Source organism: Mirounga angustirostris, unplaced genomic scaffold (assembly GCF_029215605.1).
Source record: "Mirounga angustirostris isolate CCGP_5_RB_7025 unplaced genomic scaffold, mMirAng1.0.hap1 SCAF_14, whole genome shotgun sequence".
In the NCBI taxonomy this organism is placed as follows: Eukaryota; Metazoa; Chordata; class Mammalia; order Carnivora; family Phocidae; genus Mirounga; species Mirounga angustirostris.
The window spans coordinates 77,033,003-77,056,794 of NW_026991722.1; the positions used below are offsets into that span (position 1 = coordinate 77,033,003).

At 52.1% G+C, this 23,792-nt stretch overlaps 1 protein-coding gene across 2 annotated transcripts in view; it reads right to left on the reverse strand.

Annotated features, from left to right (window-relative positions):
- The window catches only part of RASAL1 (RAS protein activator like 1), a 33,514-nt gene extending 13,219 nt beyond the window's left edge, over positions 1-20,295 (reverse strand). The window contains exons 1-9 of one of the 2 annotated variants that reach the window (XM_045887599.3): positions 20,051-20,295; positions 15,447-15,633; positions 12,097-12,153; positions 9,546-9,659; positions 9,346-9,407; positions 4,197-4,326; positions 2,051-2,132; positions 1,838-1,969; positions 50-138 (exon numbers count right to left, since the gene is read on the reverse strand). In XM_045887599.3, the coding sequence (XP_045743555.1) occupies positions 50-138; positions 1,838-1,969; positions 2,051-2,132; positions 4,197-4,326; positions 9,346-9,407; positions 9,546-9,659; positions 12,097-12,153; positions 15,447-15,511 (731 nt within the window). In that variant the 5' untranslated portion in view covers positions 15,512-15,633; positions 20,051-20,295. Of the gene's footprint in view, positions 1-49; positions 139-1,837; positions 1,970-2,050; positions 2,133-4,196; positions 4,327-9,345; positions 9,408-9,545; positions 9,660-12,096; positions 12,154-15,446; positions 18,947-20,050 lie in introns of both variants that reach the window. The other variant, XM_064578412.1, reaches the window with a different exon arrangement.
- Between the last annotated feature and the right edge of the window lie 3,497 nt (positions 20,296-23,792).

A 23,792-nucleotide genomic window follows, 5' to 3' on the forward strand; every position in this document is an offset into this window, starting at 1 on the left:
CACTCGACCTGAGTTCAGCCTGGCCACCTCCCTCCACACCCACATTTACCCAGAATCCTCCTCGGCTCTGGGAAAGGGCAGGAGACGGAACCAGCCACTGGGTGCGTTCTGCTGCAGGACCTGTGGGGGGAACTCCACCTGCAGGGGGACACGCAGACCCTCAGCTGAACCCGAACTTGCCCGGCCTAAGGCCCCACCCAGGCCAAGAAAAGCTCTGACTGCCCACCCAAGGAGGGGAGGCGTAGACTGCCAGGGGTCACCTCCCCTCCCCTACCAAATCCCATTGACAAGAGCAGCCACACTCCTCTCCCAGTCCCAAAGGACTAGCTCCTGCCAGGATGCTGAGGGCCTCCAGGGACACTTCATTTACAGTTGGGGAAACTGAGGCTTGGGGAGATGGAGCAACTTGTCCAAGGTCACACAGCTGCCAGAGACCACATATCTGGACTGAGGGCATTTTCAGCTCTTTGGGGGGACACAAATCGCACCTGTCTGGAAGCTTAAAGAGAGTCCAGAAGGCCCCTGAGCCCCAGCCCCTCTCTTTTAAAATAACTTTATAAAGATGTAATTTGCATCCCATACAAGTCACGTATTTAAAGTGTGTAATTCAACGGCTTCTGGTCTACTCACAGAGTTGGGCAACCGTCACCACTAATTTCAGAGTATTTTCTATCAGCCCCCCAAACGCCTGCGCTCATTAGCTGTCACTCCCCATCTCCCACCCCCACCCCCAGCTCCTGGCCACCACTGGTCTACTTTCTGTCTTTACACGTTCACCTACTCCAGACATCTCATATAAATGAAATCATATAATCTGTGGGGACAGGCTTCTTTCCCTTGGCATGTTTCCAACATTCATCCACGTTGTAGCAGGTGCCAGACTTCATTCTCTTTTATGGCTGAGTAATATTCCATTGTAAGGATACACCATGTTGTATTTATTCATTCAGCTGCAGAGGGACATTTGGGTTGTTTCCGCTCTTGGCTGTCACGAACAACTGCCTGCTGTGAACCTTCATGTACAAGTTTTTATGTGGATATGTGTTTTCATTTCTCTTTGGTGCGCGTCCAGGAGTGGAGTTGCCAGGGCATGTGGTGATGGTCTTTAACCGTTTGAGGAAGGGCCAGACTCTTTTCCAAAGCGGCTACCCCATTTACACCCCCGCCTGCCTGCCCGGCCGGCTGTGCATAACCAAGCCTCCCTATAACTTGCTCTAATCTTGCATCCTTTTAAAAAAAAACTGTCAGCCCTGACTATGCATCCATTCCCACTGAGAGGCAGGGGCAGTCACACCCATTTTACAGATGTGCAAACTGAGGTTCCAAGAGACAGACCTTGAGCCCGGTGCTTCCAGGAATAGGGGTTAAGGGCTGAGATTCTGGAGTCAGAGAAGCCTGAGCTCAGATTCTGGCTCTGCCCTTTGTTGGTCATATGGCCTTGAGAAAGCCACTCAACTTCTCTGAATGAACCCTGGTTTCCCCAACTATAAAATGCAGACAACAATCCCAGCCTCACAGGGTGGCCATAAAGAGTGCAAAAGTGAGATTATGCTGGAGAAGCACTTAGCACATGGTCGTCCTGAGTACTCTCACCCCAGAATGAGAATCTGGGCCCAGCCTGGCACCTTGGGCAGGTTCCTGCCCCTTGCAGAGTCTCTGTCTCCTCGCCTGTGCAATGTGGCAATGGGACCCCATTGCCCGGGCCTGGCCAAGGAGCCAGCTGAGACAGCTTTCACATCTATCCTTCCAGATCCCAGGATGCAAGCCCATCTCCCCTCTCCTTCCCTCTTGGAGGCAGTGGGGAGCCATGGAGGGTGTCAGGGGAGGGGGTGCTTACCATGCCCAAGAAGTCATTCTTGCCCACCATGTCCCAGTCCCAGAGCTCCACTCGCAGTGGGGCTGGGGCACCCGGCATCTCCCGCAGCTCCAGCACCTCATCCCAGTGTGGGAAGCGGGTCTTCTTGATGGTCTGGGGAGAGGGGGAGTGAGGCAGAGCTGAGGAGGCCCTGCCTCCATGCCCGCCCCTCCCCCGATCCACGCCCCCACTCACTGACGTCTCCAAACTCTGGCTGCCCCAGAACACTCGTGCGAATGGGTCAGATGTGCCGGTGATATCCCGGGGGGCCAGGTCCCTGCGGAAGATGAGGAAAGGCGTGAGGGACGCAGGACCCTTGATGACCAAGACCCAGGCTGGACCTTGGAAAAGGGGTTCAGGATAGACCGTTCAAATGCCTCTGGCCTCCACTTGTAGGGACACAGCAAGGAGCACCCCTCACCCTGCCCATCGAAGCCCAGTATCTTCCTGTTGACCAGTGCTACCCTATCAGGAGGCCCTAGTATGCCCCTGTATTCCAGATAAGGAAACTGAGGCACCAGAAGGTCAAGTCCTAAATCACAAAGCCCAGGAGGTGAAGATGCAGTGGGGAGTGGGAGGGGAGCCTCAGTTTCCCTGGAGCCCCTGGGCAGGAGACCAGATGCCAGGGTTCAAAGCCTGGCTCCACCACTCATTGGCTGGGTGACACTGGGAGAAGTCCCTTCACCACCCCGAGCCTCAGTGTCCTCATCTGGAAAATAGAAATAATAACAGATCGAACCTCACAGGGCCGAGGCTTGAACGAGATGATGTGTATAACAGGCTTAGCTTAGCAGCTGGCCGGATGGGAGTGCTCGTTCATTCATTCATTCCTTCATTCATTCAACAAATGCTCATATCCACACCCTGCCTAGGATCCAAGAAAAGGCTTGAAGCAAGGACCCCCTGTCTCTGGTTGCTACGACAACCCAAAAGTCTCACCTTAGTCAGTTTCCCCAACCCCTCCTTCCTGAGGTCCCCCAAACCCAGTGACAGCCCCCCACCAGGGGCTGCTTGCTTCCTCTTGCTTCTTCTCTCCCACCCTTGTTTGGCATCCAAAGCCTTCTTTGGTTTCCTAGGAGCCAGCCCAGTTGCTAAGCGACAGCAATCAGTCCCTCTCCTGCTTGCAAGGATCCTGCACAGCCTTGTGGCTGGGGAGGAGGCCACTGGCACAAAGCAGATGAGGAGCCTCCTGTCCCATGTGCAGTCCTTTTGCCTGTCCTCTGCAACCCTGGTACTCCATCCAGACTCCAGAGAGTCCCAGCTGGAGACAGAGATCTGGAGACGGTGGGAGAGGCACAGAGAGGGCAAGAAAAGGCTTTCAGGTCACACAGCAAACCAGAAATAGTGAACCTCCCCAATGTGAGTGAGGACTGGTCTAAAAGTGAGGGTTGGGGGAGTAAGGTGTGAAAACAAGGCAGAAAGACAAGATGGGAGATGAGAGGGGGGAAAGGGATGGGAGTATTGAAGGAAGCAGAATGATGGGGGAGCTGAGGAAGAGAGGAGGGAATTACACAGCAATAAATAGGCAGGAGGGAAGATGGATATCCCACGAGCTGGTGCCCCTGGAGGGTAATCTGTGGGGTTTTGCTGATCCTGCATCCAACTTCCTTCTCCTGTTTCTTTGGGACAGGACCTGCCCCTGTCTCACACTCCCAGCTCACATAACTTAGGTAGGCTGATCCCTCTCTTCACTCCAGGAGTGGGTGTGGGACTCAGGCCTGACCCATCAGAGTCCATGTAATTGGTTCAGAGATAGGTATGTGCCCCAGATTGGGCCAATAAGAATCAGTCCTAGGACATTAGTGGGAAATGATGAAGGAAATTTCTTTTTCAATTGGACCTGCCAAGTTGGTAGGATGCCATCTTGGGACTGCTGGGGTCATCTTTGCCCACACCTGGAGAGAGACTGCCTGAGAATGAAGCTAACACAAAAGATAACCGAGAAGTCTATGTCTACAGATTCCTGATGTCACTGTTTGAGCACCTGGATCCAGCCATGCCTGAAGCTGCATGTCATTCATATAAGCCAATCTGCTTAAGCTAGTATGAATTGGGTATCTATCACTTACAATTTGATTAATACACCTCCACACTTTGGCCATTCTCAGTGTCTGACCTTTGGTTGCTGGTCACTGGGGACCCAGCAAGGATTTTGCTTGTGCAAACCCAGGAACTTGCAAACCTGGTGAACATGGACTGTTTGCCTACAAGGGATCCTGGCTGTGAGCCCAGAAGTGCCCCAGGAGTGACGTGGTCTCAAAAGCCAAAACAGCTGGGAGAATGCAGCAAACTCTTGCTCATTCTCAGACCAACCTCACACCAACCCCCATCATGACCATACCTGGCCTGGAGCACATGACAATGAAGACAACGGCCCCGTGCATCCTCCAGCATCTGTACATCCAAGCAGATCTCACCCTGAACCTCTGCATCTGGGTCCACACGGCTCAGGTTGATCCAGCTATCAATTCCTGGAAGGCACAGGTGCTCACATTTATTAAGTACCTACCAGACAGTGGCATTGTGTTAACTTAAAAATTCAATTAACATTAAATATGTATTAAGTCATGGACTTCTCATGTTAGCCTTCTGATGTAGGTACTGTAATTATCCACACTTCCAGATGAGGAAAATGAGGCCCAGTGAAAGAAGAGCTTTGCCCATGTTCCCACAGCTAGTAAGTGGTAGAGCTGGGATTTGAATGTGAGCAGTATAGTACAATGCCCTTCACCCTGTACTCATTCTTCACTCTAATATACAAAACCCTCCATCATTTAGTCTCAACATACTCTCCCCTCACAAAAATGTTGGGCATTCCTTCCTCTGAGCCTCCCACCCGGCAGGGGGCAGTTCTCCCAGTCGGGAATCAGTCAAGTCAATTTCAACCTCCCTCCCCTACCCGCTTCATTTGTCTCAACACTTGAAAGATACCATCCACTGATTTCTAGCTTCCATTGTAGCTGTTGGGAAGTCATTGCAGCCTGATCACTGATCTTCTGTCAATGGTGAATCTTTTCTCTTTAATTTTAAGGACTATGAGTTTGATGTTCTACAATTTCACCACACAGGCAGGTAAGGATTTTTTTTTTTTTTTAATCCTGCTTACTGCAGGTTGTGCTGATTCTACTTATAGAATCATGTCCTTCCTTGAGTTCTGGAAAATTCCAGTCATCAATTTTTGTATCACTTCCTCTCCCTTATTTTTTCTTTCTTTTTTTTTTTTTAAATTTGCAAATTATTTTTTATCTTGGAAAACAAATTTTTCACACAAAATATGTCATATTCCTCTGTATGGCTTTGTTATTGATAAATTAATAAACATTTTAAAATTTTGTCTTAATTTCTAATATAGTACCTACAGGTATTACCCACTTCGGGGTCCACAAAAAATTTTAAGAGTGGTAAAGGGTCCTGAGATCACCACACTTTTAACCCTGGTGGCTGCACATCTTCTTGAATGATACCAGCTCGATTTATGGCTTGCTCCTTCTGGTACTCCTCCAGCCACATTAGGGGCCGGAAGTAGATAGGATAGAAGGCGGCTCCGATTAGGGAGATGAAGCTGCCAAAGATGAGCACGGTGCGCAGGTTCCGGGACATGGCGCCAGACCCGCTGAGAGCCCCGCACGTTCTCCCTTATTTTTTCTATTCTTTCCTCCTAGGACTCCAATTAAATGGATGTTAGACCTTCTCAGTAATTTTCTATGTCTCTGAACTTCTCTTTCATATTTTCCTTCTTTTTTCTCTGGGCTAAAGTCTAAATAATTTCTTCAGATCTCTCTTCCAGCTCACTAATTCTCTCTTCAGCTCCGAATGATGTGCTGTTGAACTCAGCCACTCAGTTCTCAATTTCAGTCACTACTTTTTATCTCTAAGAGTTCGATTTGGTTCTTTTTCAAATCTATTTTTTTTTTAAGATTTTATTTATTTATTTGACAGAGAGAGACACAGTGAGTGAACACAAGCAGCGGGAGTGGGAGAGGGAGAAGCAGGCTTCCTGTGGAGCAGGGAGCCCAATGCGGGGCTCAATCCCAGGACCCTGGGATCATGACCTGAGCCGAAGGCAGACGCTTAACGACTGAGCCACCCAGGCGCCCTTCAAATCTATTTTTTAATGTATTGTTTTACTTTATTATGATTATCGCTGGCCCTTTCTGGTGATTACATTTCTATTTATTTAAATATTTTATTCCTTTTAAAATTCTGTATATCATACGTAATAAATTCTAAAATCTTCATGGGTTCAAATCTGGTGGTTATTGTGTCTGCTGACTCTTGCTCATGGTGGCCCACTTCCTTGTGTGTGTGATGAAGTGTAGTCCCACCTCACCTCTCTCTGTCTTCACTGCTACCCCCAAATCCAGGATGCCATCAGCTTCCTCTCACTTGACCATGGCAACAGACTCCTAATTTATCTCCCACATGCACTCCTGTCCCGCTGTGATCCAGTATCCACAAAGCAGCCCAGAGATCTTCTGAAAATGTATCTAATCTCTCCTGCCACTCCATCTTCTGATAATATGGCTCCACTCTCTTCACTGTCTTGCTCAAGGACCATCAGTGGCTCCCTAGTGCCTCCAGGAGAAAGTGCAGACTCTAGCCTGACACCTACAGCCTTCTCCAATAGAGACCCACCTAGTGCTCCATCTGCCCTGGCCTACGCCTGACACTAGAAGAGAGTCTACAGAGACACGCCTTAGTGTCTTTGCTGAGATACCTTTAAGAACCAACTCATTCCCCTTCATCCAGGAAACCTTCCTTGACTACACTAGCCCTCACTGCCCTCTTATCCTCATCCACTGTCATGCCAGTGATATTCCACATGCCTCTACCCCCACCTTCCTGTCCTGCTTGAAAAAACATTCAGACACATGGCCAGCTTCCCTTTTTTTCTTGCTCCTTGCTTGTGTGTGAACGTGTTTTGTGTTTCTATCTGGTCCATAAGCTCCTTAAAATTTGGCCTCATACTTCATTCATCTAATTCCACCCCCTTGGGTGGATGTTTGAGGCACAATGGGTACAGCTTGGTGGACAGGTTGAAAACACAGACTTTGGAAGCAGACGCAGCCTGGACCCAACTCCCAACTCTGCAACTTCTAGGAGGGGCAATTGCCTTCATCTCTCCAAACCTCATTTCCCATCAGCCATAAATTCAAGATCATTCTAGTACACACTTCACTTGGTGTTGTGAAGACTAAATATAAAGTGCTTAGCATCATGCCTGGCACATAGTAAGCTCTCATTAAATAGGAGCAATGATTATGATGATTAGCATGTAGGTTTCCAACTAATCCCCACTGATGAAAAAATACATTATTCAGTTATTGACATTGAGACAATTAGTAGTCATCTAGACAAAAAGTAATAAAGTTCAATCCCTCTCCATACCTTGAATCTGGACAAATTCCAAGTAGAGCAAAGACTTGAATGTAAAAAAGGAAAACAAATTGTTGCGAGAAGAAATCATGTAAAAAAATTTTATCTTAGAGTTGGGAAGTCCTTTTTAGGTATCACAGAAAATCAAGAGCCATAAAAACAAAAAGATGAAGTTAACTAGAGAAAAAGAAATAAATTTTATACATAGAAAAAAATGATAAGCAAAAACATAAGTGACAAAGGGAGAAAAACTATTTGCAGCTGATATGACAGAGTTAAATTGACCTAATATGCAAAGAGCTCCTACAAATCAATAAGAAAAGCCAAACAACCCAGTGGGGGACAATGCACATACAATGTAAATAAACAACAAACAAAAAAGGAAACAAAGCGACTCTTAAATATGTAAAGAGGCTTTCAATCTCGTTCATAGAGAAATCCAAAATAACCTACACAAAGAGGCAATTTTTTTACCTCTCAGATACAAGATCAAAGCGTTTGGTAATTCCTGCCAAACGTACAGGGTGGGCAAATTGTTACCTCCTCCATAGAAGGTAACTTAGCAATAACTCTCTAATGTGCTAATATGGATACTCTATGACAAATCTACTTCTAGGAATTTATCAGACTGATTAATATCTCTTGCACACATGTGAAATCACATTTGTACAAGGCTATTCATGGCTGTATTGTTTGAACTCGGGAGAGATAGTAAACCACCCAAGTGTCCATCAGTAGGGAACCAGCCAAATAAATGATGATATATCCACACAATGGAGTGCCATGAAGTCAAAGATCAAAGAATGCGGAAGCTCTTGGGGCACCAATATGGAAAGATCTCCAAGGTACGTGGTGATGTGAAAGGCAAGGTAGAGAACAATGAGTATAACAGGCTGCCATTCCTAGGAGCAGAGAACAAAACACATACAGTGCTGTGTTAAGAGCACAGACTGGATGGAGGTAGACAATCTTGGTTCAAATCCTGGCCATCCCACTTAATAACTTTGTGATTTGAGGCAAGCCATAGAACCAACCCCCTGTGCCTCAGGATGTTCACCTATGGAGCGGGCAGAATAAGAGTACCTACCTCACAGGGTTATTACAATAATTAAATGAATTGATTCATGTAAAGCACCTGGAATAAATAAACCTATTTAAAATATCTCTAGAGGGCGCCTGGGTGGCTCAGTTGGTTAAGCGACTGCCTTCGGCTCAGGTCATGATCCTGGAGTCCCGGGATCGAGTCCCACATCAGGCTCCCTGCTCAGCAGGGAGTCTGCTTCTCCCTCTGACCCTCCTCCCTCTCATGCTCTCTCTCATTCTCTCTCTCGCAAATAAATAAAATCTTAAAAAAATTTTTTTTTTAAATATCTCTAGGGGTGCCTGGGTGACTCAGTCAGTTAAGTGGCTGCCTTTGGCTCAGGTCATGATCCCAGGGTCCTGGGATCGAGCTCCATGTCAGGCTCCCTGCTCAGCAGGGAGCCTGCTTCTCCCCCTCCCTCTGCTGCTCCCCCTGCTTCTGCTCTCTCTCTCAAATAAATAAATAAAATCTTTAAAAAAATAAAATAAAATATCTCTAGAAGGACATACAAGAAACTGACAACCTTGAAAACGAAAATGGAATAGCTGGGTTAAGAGGGACAGTTTCCCCCACTAATTATACCTTTTGAATATTGAACTATGTAAAGTAATTAACTACTCAATGAATAAACTAAATTTAAAAAAAATTTTTTTAAATCAACAACTGATGGGGTGCCTGGGTGGCTCAGTCAGTTAAGCATCTGACTCTTGGTTTCAGCTCAGGTCATGATCTCCGGGTCATGAGATTGAGCCCAGTGTCAGGCTCCATGTCCAGCAAGGAGCCTGCTTAAAATTCTCTCTCTCCCTCTCCCTCTGCCCTTCCCTCACCCCACATGGGCGCATGCATTCTCTCTCACTCTCTCTCTTCCCCTCCCAAAAAAAAAGAGAGAGAGAGAGAAATCAACAACTGAAATAATTTTCCAGTGAAGACTCTGTGCTTCCCCTGCCACTTGCTACATGCTTGCAAATGCCCAACCTGGGCATGGCCACGCCTATTCCCTCTGCCCAGCTGAAGGTCGCTGCCCCTCGCCCACCTCGGGGGTCGGCTGCAATTGCTTCCCTGCTCAGCGAGATCTTGCCAATGATGTCGTCGTGCCTGTGGAAAGGTGGGCAGGTGAGGGTCCAAGTCATTAAGTCGAGGGAGCAGGCATCAAGGGCCGGCTGGATGGGTACTTTGCCTCGGGGCATCCCGCCTTCCCCCAGGTGCCCAGGCATGGGTCCCCAGTACACACACCCCACTGTATCCTCGTCCAGCACATAGAAGGCCAGATGGTGGAAATCCAGGGGCAGGTGTATGGTGTATTCCTCCCCCCAGAAGGGGCTCAGGCTCCGCCAGACAGTTGCTGTCCTGTAAAAAGGGCACAGGGGGCTGGGGACCCTTGGGCCACACAGGTGGCAGACACACACACAGGGAGCGGCGTCTGGGTCAGTTAAGGGTCCCACTCTTGATCTCAATTCAGGTCTTGATCTCAGGGTCATGAGTTCAAGCCCCACATTAGACCCCATGCTGTGTGTGGAGCCTACTTAAAAAAAAAAACACGAAAAAACCCACAAATACACACACAGAAACCCCAACACTCACATACTCCGAGACCTACATACACACACATACACACACACACACAGTCCCATAAGGAGGCACATGAAAAGAGAGACACTCACAGATACACCAAGAAAGCCAGAGACGCACTCCCATATACACAGATACACATATGAAGCCTCAGAAATTTCTAGAAATGCACATCTATGTGTTTCTACATATGGACACATACAGATACACACAGAGAAAACAGCACAGTCACATAGACACACAGACCAAAAAAAAAATTGCCCAGCGCATAGAGACCCACAGAGACCCACAGACACACACTCATACATATATAGTGATAGATGGCAGATACACACACACAGAACCCCCGCACAGTAACTGAAAACCTGCAAATTCCATTCATTCACTCATTCACTCCATAAACACCCTGACTGTGTGCCAAGTCTTGTGGGCTATGGAGAATCAGAGGAAGAGGTGCCCAGGTCCCTGCCCCCACAGAGCCCCGTTCAGTGGGCAGGTGCTCTCTCCTGAGCTCTTATGACACATGACACAGTGAGAGAAGTGATTAGGGTGAGCTCAGTGGCACCTGGCTGGGCCTGGGGGTGTGGACAGGAGGAGTCAGAAAAGGCTTCCTGCAGGAGCTAATTAGGCAAAGGGGGATGAGAAGATGAGGACAAGATGGCTGGCACAGCATGTGCAAAGGCCCTGAGGCAGGAGTGAGTTTGTTGAGTCTGAGGAACAGGAAGGTGCTAGATGGGAAATGCGGAAGTGTGAGGGGCCAAGAGACCATGAAGTCAGCAGGAGCCAGAGCACTCAGGAAACAAGAGGGAACCACAAAAGGGTTAGGGAGCAAAATAAGCCTAGAAACAGACACACACAGAGAGCATCCTCACCCCGACACCCCTGCAGATGCACTTCTCTTCACCCAGTAGGGAACGAAGAACCTACTTTGCCCAATGAAGACACACCCAAATCTATGGCTGTAGAATTGGGTCATATACCTGTCACTCCTTTCTTCCCTTTCCCCACACTCTTCCCCAACAAGGAGAGTGAACATATACATACGCAGGCACACAGAGATGCGCACTCTGCCCTCTACCCCAGCCCAGGGCACCACCGTCAGATGGACCCTTCTTCCCAAACACCCTCTTCCCCCTGTCCTGGCCTTTTCCCAGCTGGAAGTCCCTCTTCAGAGCCCAGAGCTGGGCAGAGTGCAGCCTGGGATCGCACAGAAAATCTCTCTGTGGGTTTGGGGGTGGTATCATAGCATGTGGGGAGGGGGCAGCATGAGCATAGAGAACAATGGAGGGGGTCAGCTGGGGTGCTGCAGGCTGACCCTCCCCCATGGGGTTCCCCACCACCCGCTCCCAGCCCATCTGGACCGGAACCAGCACCAGAAGCATCCTGAATCCTGCTGTCTCCATAGGAACCCCGGGCCTCAGCCACCCGCCCACCTGCCCACCCACACCGCCCAGGCCTGCGGGGGCGGGGCGGGAGCCAACCATGGCCCAGCCCCACATTCCTCCACCCCCGCCCAAAACTCACTCATCAAACACCCTCACGTCCTCACTTGTCCTCACGATGGCATGTGTGTACCCAAACAAGCAGACACTGGTGCTCACGTGTGTATGCAGGGCAGCCCACGGGCGTGCACACCCCCCACACACACACCACCGGGACACAATGTGAGCCCATGAGCCGCACACCCCCAGAGACACGCACATGTGGTCACAGGCATTCACATCAGCCCTCCAACACCCCCCCACACACTCACAAGCAGGCCCAGCGGGGCACGCATGCGCGCGCACACACACACGCACACACACACACGCACGCCCCAGTGCCCGCAGCACCCAGCAGGCCCGGAACCAGCCAGCCCAGCCAAGCGTGAGATGCCCGCCTCCGGGGAGGCCACTATGGGAGGCTGGCAGCCGCTGAGTCAGCCCCAGGACACCGGCAGGGACATCATCTGGTCCGGGGGAAGGTGTCGGCCAGTCGGTGGGGCAGGATGGGGAGAGGAGTGACAGCCCCAGCTGTCTGTCCCCAGAGGGGCCAAAGCACAAAGCAGTCACTTTCAGCCCCACACGTCCACCCTTGGCATAAGCATTACCGCCGGCCGGCTCCTCTTTTCAATGTGAAATCTTGTGCCTGGACTCGCCAGGTCTAGAAGGAGCTGCTCCTCCTCCATCCCCCGCCCTGTTCCTCTTTCCCCAGGCCCGGCCTGTCCACTCCTCACCTGGCCACCACCTCGTCATCCACCTTCACGATGCAGTAGGGGTCACTGCTCCCAGACCTGCAGGAGGAGGATGTTCAGGAGGGAGGTTGAGAGGGCAGCCATGAGTGGAGGTCCCAATCCACCCTCATTATGTACAGATAAGGGCAACTGTGGCCCAGAGAGGGGAGGGGACTGGCCCGGGGTCACACAGCAAGTCGGGCTAAGGGGCAGAACCTCGGGAGACCAGCAGGAGATGTCACGGGTGCACAGCCCACCCACTGCTTGCCCGACCCCCATGCATGGGCTCTCTGGGCTTCCACCCATAGAAACAGAACGTTGAGGCATGAGGCTAGAAAGTTCCCAGTACTGGTCCCAGGAAGCCCGGAGCCGTGGTCAACAGCATGAGCTGGAGAGGCATCCCAGTGTTACTGTGTGTTAGCTGTGGAACCCAGGAAGCCCCATCCTCTCTGTGGGTGCTGGGTTTTCCTCTCTATGATGTTTACACACATCTCTGGGGGGGGGGGGCTGGAGGAACTAAAGGAGAAAATGCATGGTGGGATGCATCACCGGCCGGCCCCAGAGCTCACCTCTGGGAGCCTTAACACTACCCTCTGGAGAAAGCATTGCCGACCAGCTTTTCATTTCCACGGGACTTTCCCTGGCGGGGGGTGGGGGGGTGGGGGGGACTCCCGATGCTCAGCCCAGTGGGGCCGCACCTCTGCTGGCACAGACCAGGGCACCCAGATCTCAAAACAACATCCCACAGCAGCCCCTTGAGGAGGCATCAGCCATGAGCCAACCAAAGCCAGCTCCATCCCCCCTTCATAATAAGAGTTACCAGCCCCATCCCGAGCTGTCCACCAGGGTCCTCATCTTGCCTCTGTCCCATCGCACAGGCCTCCTTTGTCTTCCACCAAGCTCAGTCCAGCCTCAGGGACTTTGCACTCGCTGTTGCAACTGCCTAAGACACCCTGGGAGCCTCAGTTTCCTAATCTGCCTCTACGCCCCAGGATGCCTGTGTCTGGGGAACCCCTATATCTCATTTCTCTGGCTGGGTTCTCCATTCCTGAGCCTCTTTTAGGTACGGTCCCGTTCCTCAGTTTTCCCGACGGCAGACGTGGAGGAAGATTGGCTGGGATCCCACTAGCAAAGAGCTGGGAGACACGCCCCCCTCCGTCCACCAAGCCTGACCCTGGGGCCCCTCTTGGGAGCCAAGCTCGCTCGTTGGCTCCACAGCTCTGACGCACAAGGGCCTTATCAGTCTCCCATCAGGTAGGAGGCAGCAATAGCAGGAGGGGTGACCCCTCCGGACCCTCAATCTCTCCAGACCCTTGACCTCTCCCATGGGCCCTGCCCCAACTCAAGTGTGGGAAAGAAGACCCCTCAGCCACTGCCTGCCCAGTGTGGTTTATTCATGGGAGCAGTCAGGGCTCAAATCCCAGCTGTGTGACCTTGGGCAAGTGACTTTGCCTCTCTGGGCCTGTTTCCCCTATTTATAAATGGAAATGCTCATAGGACCATAGGAAGTGTTAAGGATAGGACCTGGCCCAGAGTAAGCCCTGGAACGACTTACAGCTGCTATTCATAAGAGTAATACTCAAAAATTGTCAGTGGGGGCCTCCTCCAGCGTCAGGTCAGACCCCCCCCTCAAAACTGACAAAGCTTCAGGACAAGTCTGGGCCCTTTCCCTTAGGAGACCAGAGAGAGAACACGCCCCCATCTAAGAGTTTCCATGGGTGTGAAGATCCCAGCAGGCTCTGAGGACAGCCCCTCTGAAGAAGGGAGCCAACAGCTAGGGAAACTGAGGCAGGGTGGCTCAACTAGGGCTTAGTGACTCCTTCCCACCCTTGCTCTGGGGCTCACCTTGGCCCGAGAACTTGGGGGAGAAAGGGTGGCCAAGAGGTGTAGGAACCAGGTATGAGTTAAGTCCCTCTGCAGGAGAGGCAGAAGGAGCCCCGCGAGCTATGTCCACCCTACAAGCCATGTCCACCCCATGAGCTGTGTCCAGGGCCAAGGGCAGCACCCGCCACTCCCTCATGGCCCTCACCCAGGGCCAGGAGATGGAAACCTGATTTTTGGAGGGGCTCCCCCTCAGCCCTCCAGCAGTTTCCAGGCCCCAATTCCTGGCCTCCCTGACCCGACAGTTCCAGAATGTCATTCTCAGAGGCTCTGAGAGGGTGTCCCAGAAGAGGGAAGCAGGGGCTTGTCCAGATGCTACATTCACACAGCAAGTGCTCTGCTTCTATCCCAGGTGCATGTTTATTTGGGGTAGCTGATGAGGATGAGGGGAAGCTAAAACTGCTCTCGGCAGCCCAGGGTTGGGGAGGGGCGAGGTTCATAAAATCAAAGGCAGGAGACTCCTCACTGGGGACCCACAGCTGGGGGAGTCAGGGCATATCTAAGCCCTTATCTCAACTTGGGTAAAGGCTCAGAATCCAGATTTCTGCTCACCCTGGCCATGGGGTAAATCCTAACAGGTTCTCCACCCCCCTCAGCTGCTCTGGGCTGGGTGGATCCTGTCCAGAGCTCCCATTGTCCAGGTGGGAAATCGAGATCCAAGAGGACCATGTTCAAGGTCACACAGCTGATGTCCTGCCAAGGATCCCACACCTGTCCCAGGTGCTGACACCTCACAGCCCCTTCTGGGCTCCAGGCCAAGCAGGAGGGGGACCCCTCCTGCCATTCTGCTGATTCGGCAACTGCTGACTCAGCCCTGGAGGAAGCAGAGCCAAGGACTGGTACCAACAGGAGCCCAAGGGTCCTCCGGCCCCACCACATCTGGCTGGAGAGGGTGCTACGGTGTGTGTGTGGGGGGGTGGCTCTTCAAGGCACTCAGCATCCAGGGAAGGCCACACAGGGAGCTCCTCGCTGGGGAGCTCAGGGCTCTGGGTCCAGAGGACCCCAGTCTCCCCCAGGCCTGGCTGGTGGGCCACCTGATGACTGTCTTTGAATCTAAACACCAGACGGACACAGAGGAATGCTGAGGCCAACCGGCGCTCTAGGCCTTCTTCCCAGGATTCTTTTGATAGGCACCCACCCTGCCTGAACTAAGGAAGAGGACCCCCCCCATGCCCTCCCCAGCTCCAACAAAATCCGACCCTCCAATCCCCTTTAGTACATCCTAGAAACAAAGACACCCCCCTTCCGGGGAGCAGGGTGGCGTATCTGCTAAGTCTGGGCGCCCCTTTCCACTAGGACAGCCATGGGCATGGGGTTTTAGCCCCGTGAAGGCGGATCTGCATCAATACTGTGTCTTAGACAAGAACCCCCTGCCCACCTCACCCACCCTCCCCGGCACGCGGAACGGGCGACCCCGGCCCCATCCCATGTCCGGTGCGCCCCTCGCCCGCGACTCGCCCCGGGGTACTCACACGTCCTTGGCGGGCAGCGCCCGGCCCTCCACCACGCGGACATTCAGGGAGCTGCTCTTGGCCATGGCGCCCAGCCCCAAACTTTACGGGCAGAAGGGTGCCCAGGTGCCGAGGCTGGACCGTGGAGGGCGCGTCTACATGTCACCAGCTGCGAGCCTGGCGCCCTGTCCCGGGGTCCCAGCGCCGCCTATGCGAGACGCGGGTAGCTAGGCGGGAGGTTTCCGGAGGAGAAAGAATAGGTGTCCGGCGAGGGGGAGCCCCTCGGGCTCTACAGGTAGGAGGCGGCAGAGCGCGCAGGGGGCCCCCGCCGCTCGTGCCTCCTAGTCTGGAGCTCCGGGTGGGCGGGCAGGGGGCGGGAGGGGCAGCCCAGGGCCCTCCCCCCAATCCCGCCTCCCGCGTGGCCCCCGCCCGTCCCCGGGCCCCCTCGCGCGCCCTCTGCCGGCACCCCAGCCAAGCGCGCCCGAGCGCCCGGGCCGCGGAGACCTGGGCGCGCTGACTGCCAGGTGGGGAGCGGCCCACGGCCGTGGCGGGCGCGGCCGCTGGCTCGTGGTGAGCTGACCTGGGGCTCAGAAGACCCGGCATGTCCCCTGCCTGCCCTCCCTCCAGCACAGTCGCACCTCCCCGGCCCTCCCCTGCCTCCCATCCCGGCGCCGCCTCCCCGGTCCCCGCTCCGTGCCCCGTGCGGGAGCAGTACCCGCGGTCGGCGGGAGGCGTCGCTAAAGAGGGAGTCGCACATTCCGGGGCGGGGGGAGTAGGGGGGTCGGTTCAGAGTCAAGGGAGGGGCCCCGAACACCCCCTTCCTCCTCGTTTAGTTTCCAATTAAACCCAGACTGTGCGAGCCGCAGCTCCCACGTCACGGGCTGGCACTGCGGGGGAGGCGGCCGCGGCCGGAGGGGGAGGGGAGGCCTGAAGATAACCACGACGGCGGTGACAGAAGTCATCTACAACTGTTGGAACACTTACTGTGTGCCAGGCACTGCTCTAAGCGGTTTCCGGGGATTGTATCCTCTTTGTCCTCACCATAATTCTACGCACTAAGTACTCTTGCACTATCGCCCCCATTTTATGCATAAAGAAACGGGTTCAGAGGGATTAGATAGCTCAGGGAAGGCCTCAGGCAGTGACTGGCTTGCCTTCCTGGATTTGAATCCTGACTCTACCTCTTGCTAGCTGTGTGGTCTTGAGCAAGTCACTTAACCTCTCTGTGCCTTGGCTTGCTTTCCTCATCTGTTCAATAGGAATAACATAGTATTTTGCTCACAGGGTTTTGAGAGAATTCGATGACATAAAGCAGATATGAAAGAAGCAGATACAGGTCCCAAAACAGTCACAGGCACATAAGAAGCTTATAAAAAGCATTTGATATTATTATTATTGTTATTGTTATTATTATTATTGTCCTTCGAGGCATAACTCAAACATCATCTCTCCTAGGGAGGCTTCGAAGATGCCCTTCCACCCCAGACAGAGGTTTTCTTCTCTTTTTCTCGGTTCCTCAGCTCCAGGGTTGTACATTTTTCAAGTGTCAAAACTTGGAGTTTGACAAACACATTTGAAACAATGCTACAGGAAGAGCCTGTCCCAGGATAGATCCTTACACTATTTCTCCCCGTGAGTTTGTTGTTTACCCTCCTAAGAGTTCTTGGAAGAACTGGCACCAAGCCTGACTCACTTTGGTCAGCCCAGGGCTGGGCACCAATGGGGAGGCCCCAGCCGAATGATTACCGCAGCCGATGCCCAGACCGGCAGGACCAGGAGGGCCCAGAACAGCCACAGGAGTAGCCAGTGATCTGTCTCCCAAGCTCCCTCCTTGACTTCCCAGCTGGCACTCCAGCCAAGCTGGTAAGGGGTTCTGATCCCTGGAGTTCTCTCCCCAGCTGTCCGCTACCTGCGGAGTCCTCCAACTTCCAAAGACTGGGCCTCAGTTACCCCATCTGGGCTATGGGTCTAGCAGGGCTGGCCCCAAGGCTTAGAAGTATTGCAGCATCCTTCAGCAGGGTACGAGAGGTGATCCAGGGTCAAATCCAGAACCGCGGTAGCCCCAAGGGAGTGTTAAAACACCAACACCCTCCAGGTGCCTTACTAAGCAGCCCCCGATTCCTTACCAGGGGAAACCAATACTTGCTAAGTGCATGCTACTTCAAGATAGGCGCCCTGTCCCTTTCCCACCCCCACCTAGGTGAGAGCTTTTGGCTAACCCTTTTTCTTCTGAGATCCTGCAGAGATCTCAGATAGGCTCTCCGGCCCCCAGAGACCCCTGATGGAACCTGAGGGGCTAGGTCCTGGGGCCACCTGGGATGCCAGCCAAACCGCCACCAGCCAACTCGGCCAGTCTTCCGGAGCTGAGCAGGAAGTCTCATTCCCAAATGCCCCTCCCCAGGTCCCCAGGAAGGTTATGAAAGCTATGGAATGTGCCAGCCAGGCCTCCAGGGAGCTAGCTCTGGCACTTGTCCAATAACCGGATATGGACCCTGAAATGCGTCTGGGGCTGTGGCCACAGTCCTCAAACTTTCCGAATGGCTTGGCCACTTCCTGTTGTTCTGAGAAGTTTTGACTTGAAACTGGCAGAGGGTTTGAGGTCTCCCAGGGCATCTCCCGTCAGGGCACCAAAGGGTGAAGGAGGCGGAGAGAAAGAGTGTGACCTGCTGGGGGCTACCCAGCTCGGGGAGGGGAAGGTGGGCTCATGAGCACCCAAGCCTGGGCTGTCATGTGGGAAGGGTCTCACCTTTCTCAAGGGTTGTTGTGAGAGTTGATCCAGAGGCCGTGTAAGGCACCTGGCATCATTCCTGGCACATAGTAGGTGCTCAAGAAATGGTTAGCCTCCTCTCTTTCCCCTTCCTCGAAGCCCTTAAAGACAAACCCATGATCATCTTCTTGCCAGCTCTCTACCTAGCCTAGCACCGCTGGGATGCTCACAAGAGCTGCAGAACACCTTCAGTAGCAGGAGACGCTGAGCTCAGGGGTTAAGAGCAGAGGTTCTAGCATCCAGCCAAGCCAACCTGGGACTGAATCGTGGCACCTACACTTATGAGCTGGCTGTTCTCGGGCACCCTCTGGGTGCCTCGGTTTCCTTGTCTGTAAATTGGGGATTAATAACAGCACCCACCTCATCTCCTGGGTGTGAGGATGGGATGAGGAAAAAGTCAGATGTTCAACACACCCTGGCATACAGCAAGGGCTCAGTAAGAGTCGCGGCCATAGTAGGACATCCTGAACCCACGGCCATACCTGACACCGAGCTCCCCGAAGTGGAACACCAGACCCCACCCCGAATTCCGGGGACAGATGGCGCAACCACACCTCAGTAGCCACCGCGGCTCCAGGCTGCTGCGCAGGAAGAATCTGGGGCTTTGCATCTCAGCTGAGAAATCTGATCGAGAGATCCCAAGGTCAAGGATGGCTGTAGCCATGGCTTTCTACCTCGGTGTTCAGCAACGCCACAGTGGGAACGTGACACCGTCCATGGCAGGAGAATTTACCCCCATGGAAACCGGCAACTGCTACAAGGCAGGGGGTGGGGGGGTGGGAGGGTCAGTTTAACAACACAACACCGGGCACCAGATTCCCCAGCCACATAGCCTTCTAGACGCCACTTAACACTCTTAAGATTTTGCTCATATCCCCTCACCCCACACCCACAGTGCCCTCGCCCTGTCCTGCCTTCCATCAGGAAAGCCCTCCCCCTCCTTTTCCTGTTTCCTTGTTGATCTCCCACCCATACAATTGGATAAAGATGAGGAGGGGTAGAGCGAACAAAGTACAGACGATGTCGTGTCAATGTCACGGGACTACGACATAGCTGTTAGAAAGGATATGCTCAAAGACTGGGAATGACGGGAAAAAATGCTGAAAAAAAGAAAACCAAAGTGATGGGGCAAACACGACCATCTCCACAGCAGCATCCTGATGCCACAAAATGTCATATGTATATGCTTCGTATGAATATTCCTTTTATTCGGCAGATCTGTGTCGAGTGCCCACTGTGTGCCAAGCAGTGGGGATGCAGCGGGGTACAAGACCGCCCAGCCCTGCTCTCCTGGGGCTCTCAGGCGCGTGGGGAACTGACAAAAATCGCTTGCCACTGAAGAATACACTCTCAGTAGGAAGTAGGAAGTGATACGCAGATGACAGAGCAGACATCAGAGTCCCCAGCAGCAGAGAGCTTTCCTAGACATAATTGTGCTGCTTTTTATCCTCAGAAAATACTCCGTGCCCCCTCCCGTTTCTGAAGGCACCACTGCCCCGGCTTTGTTGATGGCCCACAGCCTCCGGGAAGGCAGCGACGACCACTCCCCACGCCCACCCCCCCACCCCTGCCTGTTGGCACCATTCTGTGACCCTGGTCTCCTGTTCTCTTGTTCTGTGGTATTTTACACGCTCGTCTTATCTCTTAAATGTCAGGGACAATGTCTGATTCATGCCGCGCCTCCCACACCGCTTGGCACATAAGAAAGACTCAGAACGCACTCGCTGGGTTAAACAGAATTCTGTTCCCCTCCAGGGCTGGAATCTGGCCTCTCTCGTGGTGATAATAGTTGTATTATTTCTTACTTCCTCCCCCCAACTCAGTGCCTAGGATGGCAGCTTCGTCACTGCCAACTTACCGCCTCTCTGCTCCACCTCTACCCCCAAACCAGGGGCAGACCCTTCTTCTGGCTCCACAGACCTGTCTCTAGACCTCAGTTTCCCCTCCTGGGAAGTGGCACCATCCCTTCCGAGGCCAAGGATGTGGCAAGGCAGACAAGCCCTGGCCCAGGTTGGGGGTGAGGAGTGTGTTCTTTGTCTCGGGAACACAAAGCCCCATTTGTGATCGCTGGGCACGCTTCTGGGCCGGGAGCCACGTAGGACAGGAGGCTGAGGTGGGAGGAGTGGGCAGGATTTCCACGAACCCCTCCCGTGGGCTGGCTGCCGAGGAAGCAGTAAGTCCCCTCCTCCCACAGCCTGAAACAAGGTAGCCTGTCGGTCTGACCTGCTGCTTCCTCCTTCCTCAGGCCTACTCCCCAAGATGCACCCCCCCACCCCCGCCTTGGAATGGAGAAGTAGGAAGGGGGAAACCACCCGAGCATGAGACTTGGGGGTGGGGAGAGTGGATATTTCCAGAGCTGTGGCCAAGGGCAAGGCCGGCTGAGAAGCTGTGTCCCGCTGTCACTCAGCAGCCCCACTCACCGTATCTCCCAGGATGTGGGGACAGACCCAGGTGGGGGTTTGGGACCTCTGCCCCAGCAGCATGACAGGGGAGCCCCAAGAGGACCTGAAAGCAATGCCCCATTTAAAACAGAAATGCTGAGGCCTGGGGTGTGGACCCAATAGCTTCAGCCTTCTGAAGACAGGTTGTTTGTGTAGGGACCTTCTCCTCTCCTCGAAGCCATGAGCAGTTCCAAGGCAGGGACGGGTTATCTCTAAAAACAAAACCAAGGCCCATCCATCACTTCTCAGCCTCACGTCCTCGGAGGGTCACTTACCTCCCCTGGGCCTCAGTTCCCTCATCTGTTACTGGTCACAGGTCTCGCCCCTCCTTGGCCCTCTCCAGTCAGGACCTATCTCATCATCCTTGAATTCTGCACAGCAACCTACAGACCTTTGTTCTCTTTGTGAGGAGGGGGCCCCACCCTCCTGCCTCAGGGCCTTTGCACGTGCTGTTCCCTCTACTTGGAATACTTTTCCTTTCTTCTTCTCATCCCTCCTCATCCTTCAGGTCGGGGTTCACATGTTACTGCCTCAAAGAGACTTCCCTCCCTGCAACTTGCACCCTAGACTTTTCCCCCTGGCTTCACCATCAGCCTGTACGCCCCATGAGGGCAGGTTCTGCCTCATCCACTGCTGTATCCTCACACACTGCCTGGTACAGAGTAGGTGCTCAGTAAACATTTGCCCCCGAAAAAACGCCTCTAACAAAATAAAAACTCAAAAGGGAAGGATGCATACTAGCTTCAAGATGATGACATCCTCTGAGGAGGGAAGGAAGGGAATGAGCCTGAGGAGGGAAAGATCCAAGAAGGGCTCAACTGTATCTGGAGTATTGTGATTAAGAGGGTGGACTCCACACCCAGGTGGCCCAAGTTCAAATCTCACCTTAGACTTGACACGATGCGTGAAGGAAAAAGTGGCAAATCGGATCACCAAGATTGAAAACCTTGTTTTGCAAAAGACCGTGTGATAAGAATGAAAAGATCAGCTACAGCCTGGGAAAAAATATCCAACAGAGGATTGTCTGGAACATCAAGACCCGTATCTAGAATATGTAAAGAAGTTCTCAAAACTCAACAGCTAAGAGCAATGCGTTAGAACATAGGCAACAGATATGAACAGATATTTTGCTGAAGAGGATATACAGATGTCAAAGAAGCACACGAAAAGATGTTCATCATCATCACAGCCAGTAGAGAAATGCCAAGTAAACCCACAATGAGACATCACCGCACACCTATCAGAATGGCTAAATCAAAAATGGTGATGACCGGGGCACCTGGGTGGCTCAGTCGGTTAAGCGTCTGCCTTCGGCTCAGGTCATGATCCCAGGGTCCTGGGATCGAGTCCCATGTTGGGCTCCCTGCTCGGCGGGAGGCCTGCTTCTCCCTCTCCCACTCCCCCTGCTTGTGTTCCCTCCCCCGCTGTCTCTGTCAATTAAATAAATAAAATCTTAAAAAAAAAATGGTGATGACTGTGAGGATGCAGAAAAGCTGGATCACTCTTACACTGTCAGTGGGAATTTAAAGTGGCACAGCCACTCTGGAAAAGACTCGAGCAGCTTCCTTAACAATTGTACTCATGGGGACGCCTGGGTGGCTCAGTTGGTTAAGCGTCTGCCTTCGGCTCAGGTCATGATCCCAGGGTCCTGGGATCGAGTGCCGCATCGGGCTCCTTGTTCTGCGGGGAGCCTGCTTCTCCCTCTGCCTCTGCCTCTCTCTCTCTACCTCTCAAGAATAAATAAATAAAATCTTTAAAAAAAAAAACAAACAACACAATTGTACTCATGGGCATCTATCCTGGAGGGATGAAAACTTACACTCACACAAAAACCAGGACACAAATCTTCACAGTAGTTATTCATGAGAGCCCCAAACTGCAAATAACCCAAATGTCCTTCTACCTGAATGCTTCACCGACCGCAGCACATCCATCTCATGGCATGCTACTCGGCGATCAAAAAGAATAAACACTGATGCGTGTAGCCAGCAGGATGGATCTCAAGAGAATTAAGCTGAGTGAAAAAGCCAGTCTCAAAGGTTACATATTGTGCAATTCCACTTATATAACATCCTTGAGGAAACAAAACTGTACAGATGGAGAACAGATACATAATTGACAGGGGTTAGGGAGGCAGGAGGGAGGGAGATGGTCCTAGCAAAGGATAGCATGAAGGATCCCTATGAGAAACGTTCTGTATGTAGCTTGATTGTAGCTGTCACAGGAGTCCACGTGTGATAACTTTGCATAGAACTAAATACACATACATACACACACAGGAGCGCATGTAAAACTGTGAGATCTGAATTAGGTTGGTGGATTGTATCGAAGCCAGTTTCTTGGTGGTGATATTGTACTGTAGTGTGCAAGATGGAACCACTGGGGGAAACGGGGTGGAGGGAATTGGGATCTCTCTGTGTTATTTCTTCAACAGCATGAGAATCTACAATGGTCTCTAAAAAAAAAAAAAAAAAAAAAAAATCTTCCAGGAGCTACACATCTATTAGAATGACTTTTTAAAAACCTACCAATACCAACTGCTGGCAAGGACATGGAGTAATGGGGCGCCCGGGTGGCTCAGTCATTAAGCATCTGCCTTCTGCTCAGGTCATGATCCCAGGGTCCTGGGATGGAGCCCCGCATCGGGCTCCCTGCTCTGCGGGAAGCCTGCTTCTCCCGCTCCCACTCCCCCTGCTTGTGTTCCCTCTCTCGCTGTGTCGCTCTCTGTCAAATAAACAAAATAAAATAAAAATCTTAAAAAAAAAAAAAAAGGATACGGAGTAATGAGACCGCTCATGCATCGCTGGTGTGAATATAAAAATGATACAGCCACTTGGAAAAAGTCAGCAGTTTTTTTATACAGTTAGACATAGACTTACCATATGACTCAGCAATCCTGCTCCTACATATTTATACAGAGCAGAATGAAAGCTTATGCTCACACAAAAAACTGTACGTGAACACAGGCTATATTTGTAATTGCCCAGAACTAGAGATGACCCAGCTGGAGGCTGAATTAACAAACCATGATATATAATCAAATACTACTCAGCAATGAAAAAGAATGAAATATGGCTACACGTGTCGACATGAATGAATCTCTGATGAACATTTCTGGGTTACAGAAGCCAGATTCAAGCGGCCACTAAGTATAGAATT